The sequence below is a fragment of the Bos indicus genome, chromosome 2 (genome assembly GCF_029378745.1).
Source record: "Bos indicus isolate NIAB-ARS_2022 breed Sahiwal x Tharparkar chromosome 2, NIAB-ARS_B.indTharparkar_mat_pri_1.0, whole genome shotgun sequence".
Taxonomy (NCBI): Eukaryota; Metazoa; Chordata; class Mammalia; order Artiodactyla; family Bovidae; genus Bos; species Bos indicus.
This window is the reverse complement of record NC_091761.1, coordinates 20,725,432-20,734,948: the sequence shown is the minus strand read 5'-3', so window position 1 is coordinate 20,734,948 and position 9,517 is coordinate 20,725,432. Positions and strand designations below refer to the sequence as shown.

At 51.5% G+C, this 9,517-nt stretch overlaps 1 protein-coding gene across 1 annotated transcript; it reads left to right on the top strand.

Moving 5' to 3' along the window:
* The first annotated feature begins 2,845 nt into the window (after positions 1-2,845).
* HOXD4 (homeobox D4) lies at positions 2,846-8,494 on the top strand. The gene is made up of 2 exons (XM_019970450.2): positions 2,846-4,483; positions 5,028-8,494. The coding sequence occupies exons 1-2, from the start codon at positions 4,042-4,044 to the stop codon at positions 5,360-5,362; spliced, it is 777 nt and encodes a 258-aa protein (XP_019826009.2). The 5' UTR covers positions 2,846-4,041; the 3' UTR covers positions 5,363-8,494.
* The last annotated feature ends 1,023 nt before the right edge of the window (positions 8,495-9,517 follow it).

Sequence of the window (9,517 nt, the reverse complement as noted above, 5' to 3'; positions counted from 1 at the left end):
CGTTTTCATTGCAACAGGTTCGGGACCGTGAGACACCACTGCTGTAAGTACCTCCCGGTTTCTTCCGAATCGCGAAGGGGCGGTATTGATAACTGGGCGGGTGTGGGGAGAAGGGCCGAGCCAGGGGCGGTGGGCGGGTGGAAAAACGGCCCTTGCCTCCCCAGGCCTGGGTAAGCGAGGGGAGCCCGTTTGGAACTGGAGGATCTAAGCTGGACTCCCGGGAAGATTTTCTGGGGCCTAGTTTCCAGTCACCTAACTAAGGGAACGCGCCGCGAGCGCTCGCTCTTGTCTCCTTGGGCCTCCCTGGACCTTCCCGGCCTTCCCAGGCCTCCCCAGCTCGCACAGGTGCAGCTCCGCCTCAGCGGACGCGTCTGTGAAGAGCTTGCAGCTAATTAGCAGCCTGCCCTATTAACAAGTTGTGTCGAGCATCGCCCTCTGCTCGAACCAGCCCTCTGCTCGAACCAACCTGCTAAGCACCCAGGCAACGCGATCCCCATTCGCCGCCCAGCCCAGCTTAACCCGGTCCAGCCTGGCCCCGATCTTCTCTCGTTTTTTTTTTTTTTTTTTAAATAAAAGGAATGTGGAGGTGGGGGACGCAACCCTTTACGGCTGCGAGTGTGTTGGGTTGGCCCGCTTCCGGGAAGGGCTGAAAATTCTGAGCTTTACGTGAAAGTCCCTCCTACCCTCTCCCCCGGCCCAGCCCCGGCCTCAGCGATTTGGGTCCTGGGTTGGGGACTCGGGCTGAGGAAGGAGGGAGGGATAGGGCCCTTCTGATTCACTCCTGCTCCTCTCTAACTGCAATTCGAGAATTTCTGCACCAGAGCCGCTAGAGTTGCCGGCAGACAAGGGGGAGGGGTGTTTGGGGGTGCTGTTGGGGGCAGAGATTCTTGGGGTGTTGGGCTCAAAAATTTGGCCCTTTCAGAGTTGCTTATGCCGAGGAAGACAGGTACACTTCTGAGGAGGCCTGTGAACTCTCCAGGAAGGCTATCTCATTAAGATGATGGTGGTGGGGAGAGACTCCAGGAAAGACCCTCATGCAAAACGGAGATGGTTTTATTTTAATGAGAGATGGAATGTGTGAAGATGTTAAGAACCAGGCACCCTCCCTTTCTGGTGAGATGTCCTCTTTCTAGGGTCGGAGAAGATAGGGCTTGGCTCTGGGCCAGATTTCTGCCCTCCAGGCTGGGCAACATAATCAACTCCCTAGGGGCTGTGCCCACCCCCTAGGAGTGGAGGATCCACGCAGTACATAGTTCACCTCTACGAATCAGGCTGTCTCAAGTGAAACAGGCCCTGCAGCTCCAGGCCGGAAAATCCAGCGTCTCCAGAACTCCTGGTCTTGCCCTCTTCCTGTAGCTTCCCTGGCTCTGGGTCCTTATCTCTGTGGATGCTCCTTGCTTGCAAACCCAGGACTGGCACCCCGTAGCTGAACACAGCACAAAAAGCCGGAGACATCAAAAGCATTTGTATGGGCAGTTGAGCGGGAGGTGAATATTTAACGCTTTTGTTCATCAATAACTCGTTGGCTTTGACCTGTCTGAAGGAGTGGAGCAATAAGGTGAAATGCAGGTCACAGTGTCTAATAAATATGAAAATGTGTACCCTCAGGTCCCCACTCATCCCAGCAGGCTCCCCCAATTTTTCTGGATAAAGTCTAGACCCAAGGTCCCCTGGAGCTCTTGGCATTAAAGGAAGTTGGGGGAACCCCCTGGGACAAGGGAGTTGGATGTGGGGCAGTTTCAGAAGGTCTTGTTAGAATTGGCACCCGGGAAATCCCTACAAAATAGCCAAAGCACTGGAACCAAAGGATTGGGGGGAGTGTGTGGGGAGTGTGCACAGTGCAGAGAAGTCAGCCAATTTTGCCAGACTAGGGGTGGGGGGAGTGGAGGGAATTCTCCCTGTTCCACCCCACCAGGCCCAAGTTGAGGCTTGAAAACAATTTTTGAATCATGAAGGTAAAATAAAAAACAAAATGAAATCTCTCTAGCTTAGAGTTAAGGATCCAAAATCCCCATCCAAGCCCAGGTAGCCCTCTGTCCCCGAAATCCATCCCAGTCCTGAGCCCTCTTGGTGCTGTGAACTGAGGGCTGAGCCCCAGACTGCGCCGAAGCACTAGGGCGGCACACTTCGTGAACTTCTGTACTCTTGTTTACTGCTGTCGGCAAAGCAAAAATAATGAAACTTTGTGATATGTTTGTAAATGATTTCGAATGACCCCTCGCCCTGCCCTTCACCATTAGTACACCAGCCCCAGCCCAGGGCAGCTCCGTGCCTGCAAGCAGCGCCTGCCTCGGGGTGGTAAGCAGCAGCCGGACAGAGAGGCCAGCCGGGCTCAGAGCCCTGGAAGGTAAACGTGCGACTTCTTGGAGAACTAGCTTAGCCAGCCAACCTGGCTTGCCCTGGCAGTGGGCAAAAGTAGGGGCAGAGGATATTCTCTCTTGCCTCTTTTTCTTCTGCCACTAAGGGCATTTTCTACTTTCTGGAAAATACCACTTGATGAGGGAGGGGGTGTTATGTGCATCCAGAAAGGGGATAATAAAACAATCGCTATTCTGCGATGGATTATTTTTCTTCTGTTCTTTTCTTTCTTTCTTAAGAAGACTGTCCTGACTCCTTGGCTGCTTGGTAACCCCGGCTCTGGTACAAGGATGGGGAACTCGTTGCTGCAAATTGCCACCAAGCACTTCAGACTACCTGAACTGTCTCTGAAAGTGAGGGTGGCTGCGTCGGGCTGGCGGCTCCAAGGAGGAGAGTCTGGGGCTGGCAACAGTCTGGGTACTTGCTCTGGGTGGAACCTGGAGGCAGTGACGTTGTCTATATATACCCTGTAGAACCGAATTTGTGTGGTATCCATGTAGTCACAGATTCGATTCTAGGGGAATATATGGTCGATGCAAAAACTTCACATTCTCCGCAATAGTCAGAAGTGGAGGCCAGAGGCAGTCGACCGGTCAGTTGCTTCTTTCTGTTTTATTACCTTGGACTCCAGGCAGGAGGATCGTAGGAGCCCAATTATGTAAAGTAGCCTTTTCCTGGAGAAGCTCCTCACCTTCAAACAGGGCCCCCTGTGTAAATCCCTAATTGGTTGCATGAATGCAGGGCCAAAGGGTTAGGTTTGGGGGCACTGGGGAGTGAAGTGGGAGTCAGGTAGCCCCAGGATCAGCTCTCCTCTCTAGGGGCATAAAGTTGGAGGGTGCCGAAAGAGGAGGCTTGTTGACCTTTGCTGCCAGGTGGGAAGAAGGCGAGCCGGGAAGAGGGAGTTTAGGGCCCTTTTGGGGATGCTTTTGAGTGAGGTGGGTTTACCTCACAACCTTCCTGGGCTACCCTCCCGCGCGCTGCCCTAGCCAGAGAATCAAGGGAGCTTCTTGCCATACCAGCAAGGCCAGATTTGGCTACAAACACCCTGGCCTTCGAAGAAAGCTTGGCAGTTACTCATTGCCTAATTTGATTCAGGCCAGCCAGATTGTAGTAACTTTTGGGTGACCCTGATGAAGACAAAGCCGGCGGGATTCGGCCTTTGTATGGCAGAGTCCCCATGCTCCCGCGGGCTGGGTGGGCGGGAGTCCTGCCTGCCTGGGGTTCTCTGTCCAACTCAGGAGTCACCTCCTCCACCCACCTTTTGATGCCCTGCACCTTGATAAATATGGGAAATTCATTCCCTCTTGAACTGTGCGCATTTTGGGGGGCTGATTGCAGTCCGGGTGCATGGAGAGGGCAGTGGAGGTTAGCAAAGTCAGTGGCAGACAAAAGCTGGGGTTACCAGTGGGGAATGAGGGTGCTGGGATTAGAACTCCACTAACATCTGGTGGGAGCCCTCAAAGGTGCCACGGTGAGTCACTTGATTACACGTATGTTATTTAGTTAAATTTGTGAAAATTATGAGATGCTCACCAGCCCGGTGATAAACTCACTCCCTCGCTATTGGCTGGCCTGGTCACATGGCCGCCAACTTTATTCAGTTGACAGCAAGTAGGAGGGCCCTATGGAAGAAGAAAAAAAGACAACACGAGAAAAATTAGTATTTTCTACCTTCTGAAATTAATGGCCATGAGTTCGTATATGGTGAACTCCAAGTATGTGGACCCCAAGTTTCCTCCGTGCGAGGAGTATTTGCAGGGCGGCTACCTAGGCGAGCAGGGCGCTGACTACTACGGCGGCGGCGGTAGCGCGCAGGGGACTGACTTCCAGCCCCCGGGGCTCTACCCACGGCCCGACTTCGGTGAGCAGACCTTCGGAGGCGGCGGCCCCGGGCCCGGCCCGTCTCTGCCCACGCGGGGTCACGGGCCAGAACCCGGCGGCCCCGGCGGCCACTACGGTGCTTCCGGAGAGCCATGCCCGGCTCCCTCCGCGCCCCCGCCCGCACCCCTGCCAGGCGCCCGGGCCTGTAGCCAGCCGGGAGGCCCCAAGCAGCCGCCCCCCGGGACTGCCCTCAAGCAGCCGGCAGTGGTCTACCCGTGGATGAAGAAGGTGCACGTGAATTCCGGTAAGGACGGGCACAGGACCGCTCAGTCTCCACCCTGGCCCGGCGGCCTGAGCCCCTAGAGGGGGTGCGAGTGGGTGGGGGCGTGTGGGGTTTCAATGGGCGCCGCAATTACTCTCTCCATAAATTTTTATAGCCAAGGGAGCAAGCTGGGACCATGTGGCTGGCTGCTTGGCTGTGGGCGCAAAAAGGGGTGGAGATGGGGGTGGGGTGGGGGAGGACTCCATTTTCAGAGTGGAGGGAACGCGGTGGAGGAGAGGGGATTTCCAAAATGCCTGGGAATTCTGGAGCTGGCGGCAGGCTGGGGAGATGGGGGTACGTTTGGGGATCCCTGCCTGCGAGCCCAGGGGAGCAGGTGGGTGCGAGGGGGTGGGAGGGAAGGAGCGTGTGCGCTGGGGAAAGAGGGCGGGCGGGAGGCAGGGAGTAGTGGGCCAGGAGGGAGCGCAGGGAGGGCCCGGCCTCGGGGCGCGCCAGGAAGTGAGTGCCGGTGGCCAGGGGCCTACCCCGAGGTCGGAGCTGACCTTGTGCGATCTGTTTTGTCTCTCAGTGAACCCCAACTACACCGGCGGGGAGCCCAAGAGGTCCCGGACGGCCTACACCCGGCAGCAAGTCCTAGAACTGGAAAAAGAATTTCATTTTAACAGGTATCTGACGCGGCGCCGTCGGATTGAAATCGCTCACACCCTGTGTCTTTCCGAGCGCCAGATCAAGATCTGGTTCCAGAACCGGAGGATGAAGTGGAAAAAAGACCACAAGCTGCCCAACACCAAAGGCAGGTCCTCCTCGTCCTCGTCCTCGTCCTCCTGCTCCTCCTCAACTGCCCCCGGCCAGCATTTGCAGCCGCTGGCCAAGGACCACCACACGGACCTGACGACCTTATAGAAGTGGGGACCCTGGGCCCACCCCTCCCTGAGCTCCTGGCTGAGCCGAAGCTGCGGGGGCAGGCCGGGCCTGCTGTCACCTCCCTGGGCTCTAAGGTACTGTGGGGTGGACCTGGGACACACGCAGGCCTCCCTCGGACTAAGGTTAGCATCCTGCCCGAGGGCAGCCCCCTCCCTGGATCGGGGATGGGGGTGGGAGGGGGCGGGATTCTCTCTCTAAGTATATTATCAAATGGCAGGAGCTACTGAGAACATAAAACCTTGGCGAGTCATTAAACTCCTGAAAATCTCTGCTGTTGGGTTTTGAATTTGCAAATGAAGGTTGGATGCTTTATCCCAGTGTGAATTTAAACGTGCTCCCCCACCCCACCCCTCCAGGGATCTTTGTGGTTTAAAAATGTGCCAGAGTTGAGGCAGAAGCTTGGCCACCTCTGCGCTAGGTGTTTTCAGTAGAAGCAGGAGAGCTGAGCCAGGATTCCTGAACTTTCTGGGTTGTCTGTATTTCCAGTGTGAAAAAATATATATATTTTTTGCTCCCAGTGTCCCTGTGCCCAAAGAAATGAGTCTAAGAAGGAAGCGGAAACGGGTTGTTTTATGTTTATATTTGCTTAAATATTTATTTGTTGGAGAATTGGGGTACAGAAATAACTGACATGGTGTTGCCAAAAAACTTAAATGTGAAAGGGGCTGAGTTTCAGGGAGCGGAATCTGAGGTGCGTGGCCTGACTTCTGGCTGGAACTCCACCCCCTCCCCACTCCCAGGAAATGTATATAGGGGGCCCTTAACCCTTCTAGAGGGAAGGGAAGGATCCACTCAAAGTTGAGTTCTTGAATATATATTTCCACATGTGTGTTTTTCAGCACTGTGCTTACAACTAGTTCTGGGTGATTAGAGGAAAGGGAGAAAAGAAAGAAACAAATGGTCCAACATTTTTCCTTCTGGGGAAAGAAAACAAAACCTCCATGTTCTGGGTCATTAGATAATGACTGAATTTTCTGTTCCAACTGGATTCCGAATGTCCCCAAATACTCCATGTAGCAGTATTTTATAGGAATTGGTGTATGGCTGGTATGGGAGAAGGGATGTGCATTGGGGAGAAAGTGGGAAGATGAGGAAATCTTGCTTTTAAAAAAATAAAAAACTAACTGAATCTAGAAGTCCACAAAAGTTGGTCTTAGGGTTTTTTACCCCTAAGTTTTAATTTTTCAAAACAAATCTAAGGAATTTTTCAACCTGTTAATTAGAAGCGGAATCTGTAAAAGTACAAAAGTTTTCAGGCCCTTTCCGCTCCCTTGCCTTGAGAATAGTGGTTTAAAAACAATCGCTCTCAAACAACGGGAGATATGTTCTTTAGTCATTTTTCTCATGCCTTGCCTGCGAAGGATTCAAAGCTCATTTTTCTAAAATGTTGACCCTTAAGGATAAGGGGAAAGAGTCAAAGGTAATGGCCAGGGTTCACAGACTCAAATGAAACAAGGCTTCAGAAGTTTAAACCCCAAAGCCTCGGGCTCCAAAAAGAAACCCCTGGTTGTCCCTTACCAAAAAGTGACAAAAGTGGGGAGGGAGCAGGAGGGAGATTGAAAAGGAGATTCAGAATTGGGGCTATTTTTCAGTGCTTCAGAAGGTTTCAGAGGTAATTTTTAAAATATATTTGAGTGGAGAGGGAAAAAAGACTTCCTCTACGGGCATGTTCTTTGGTTCTGTGTCTCCTGAGAGCTGAGGGCAGGTATTCACTGGGGTCCCTAGGCTGAAATTCCACTTCTCTAAAGTATCTTCCAAGCCTTGGTCTTTTGTATTAGACCCTAGGGACAGCTCTTTGTTCCTCCTTGGGGTGAGCCTGGCTCTCAGACTTGCACATGGCAATACTTGAATATCGCCACGTCGGGATATTAAAGATGGATATTCCTGCATTATTTGCATCATTGTTTCTATGACAAAAAGCACAGAGTTCATACATAGTCAAGACGTCTTTTTTCTGATGCCCTCACGTTGAGAAGCTGAAAAGGTATTTTACTGAAGTTCGGCTAAATTACAGAATCAGGTTCATCCAGAGGACAAATTTTCTATTCGATTAGCTGTATTTCAGCCGGGAGGACTGACCTCTAAACCCTTAACCTTTTGGACTCTAACTACCCTTCTCTTCTTTTTTCCCTCCTCTAACATGAAGAGCAGTCTTTGGATGTAGCATTTGAAAAGAGCTGCTATCTTTAGGCAAGTTGGAAAGTTGCTCAGATTCTTCCCTAAAACCCAAACTTGTTAATACATCGAAACTTCTCCTTGTGTGTGGGGAGGTATATATTTCACAATGTCCAATTATATATGCATTATAAAAATTATTATATAGATTTCTTCCCTTCCTAGAAGTTCAGGTTACTCATCCCAGCTTCAGACCAAATGCCAAACTACTTAACTGCCTTCACTTCTGCCCTAGAAGAAAGCCAAGAGGTATATTTGATGAAGAAAACCCAAGTTCCTTCTTAAAAATAGCTCCACTACTTTGGAAAGTAATTTTATCAGAGAAAAAAATTCTTTGTTTATAAGTCTCAGTTCTCCTTCTCGGCTTCTAGAGATTCCCTTTTGAAATGTTAATGGTGCCTGCAAGGCCCAGAGGGCAGCCCCCAACCCTGAGGTCCCAATCAGACCCTCTCGTCCATTTGGGCCCACAGGAGTGGGGCGGGCAAGAAGCAGGGCCCCCCAGCCGGCCAGGGCAGGGAAGGAAATGAGTTTCCTTTTGGGAACGTGTTCTGGAGACCTAGGTGTAGAAATGCTCAGTGCCCATTTGCTTTTATTTGTTTCCAGTTTGTTCCCCCAACTATGAGCCAGAAGTGTTTGTTTTGAGGGTTTTTAAAAATGGTATGTTGGGATAGTAACTGGGGGGAGTGAAGTGTTTGCTGAGGACACTGCTTCTCAGATTCCCATCTCACTTTGTCCATTGCAGCCTTTTGTTGGGAGATGACATTGTCAGTCAGCCCCATGGTGTCTGTTCACACAAGATGCTTTCTTAATAGAACTGATCAATGTTCTGCTGCCACTGATTAAAGTATTATTTATACTAATTGTTGCCTGTAGTTTTGATGTAATTCATTGATCTATATTTGAAATAATAAAAGGTGTAGCGAAATCTCCCTTCTATTTGGTGCCTCCACAGAAGCATTCTTCATTAGGTCTTCTAAAAGCTAACATCCAGTATAAACAGTGTATTTTATTATTTTCTATAATATCCCTGATGTGTGAGGGTTAAACTGTGTAAGGCATAGAAATTCTACCATTTTCTCCCTCCCCCATACCTACATACTCCCAATTTGGCTGTTAAATTTTGTGTGCATTGGAAAGCCAGAGGCTGGATTCAGGCTGGGGTGGGGGCGGGGTGGGCATTATTTTTTTTTTTTTTTAAGGAAAATAAGTAACTTCCTGGGCTAAAAAGAGGCTCCAGTTTGGCTCGGTGCAGGCCCAGGTCAGCCCCAGACCCCCTCGATCTGTGACATGGTGAGTGAGAGATCTCCTGGCTCCCCAACTCTAAGAGTGTCTGGTGCTGGGCTCTGGGCCAACCTGAGGCTGGCCGTGGCTGCTTGGATCTTACCCTTCTGGTCTCCAGTCTTGGGCTCCTTCTACTTCTGTGCTGTTCAGCCCCACTGGGGCCTCCAGCAGCTGCCCCTCCTCCCCCGAGCGCCCCTTCGGCCCTCCAGACGACAATAAACACTCCCCACTATAAAGAGTGGCGCGCGCTATTTTTTTCACGAGGGCTTTTCACGTCTTGGCCTTGCCTTGAAGAGGGGGCCAAGACAGGCGTCCCAAAATAGATGGGGGTGGGGAGCTTACTCTCGACAAGAAATGAGCAGAATGCAAAAAATCAGACGTGTGTCCTTAATATATGTAAGGGCTTGCCTCAGACGCGTGGACATGTGTATTTATAAGTGCGCAGACAGAAGTTTAAATATTCAGACACATTTTATGATTGTCCTCTGCCCGTCTTCTGGCTAATGGCTCCTCCTGTGCCCACCAATACATCAATACGGTCGTGTGTATTGAATCGCGGGCAGGAATGAGGAGGAAGCGAGTGCTCAGCCTAGCCGGTCGGAGTACAGGACCGTAAATCGGGGACCCTAGGCAGTCAGCGCTTCCCGCGCGCCCGCCATGTTGGGGAGCCCTCCCTGC

Coding starts and splice junctions, on each gene's coding strand:
- HOXD4 (XM_019970450.2), top strand. CDS start 4,042: ATGGCCATGAGTTCGTATATGGTGAACTCCAAGTATGTGGACCCCAAG. Junction 4,484..5,027: donor GAAGGTGCACGTGAATTCCG/GTAAGGACGGGC, acceptor TTTGTCTCTCAG/TGAACCCCAACTACACCGGC.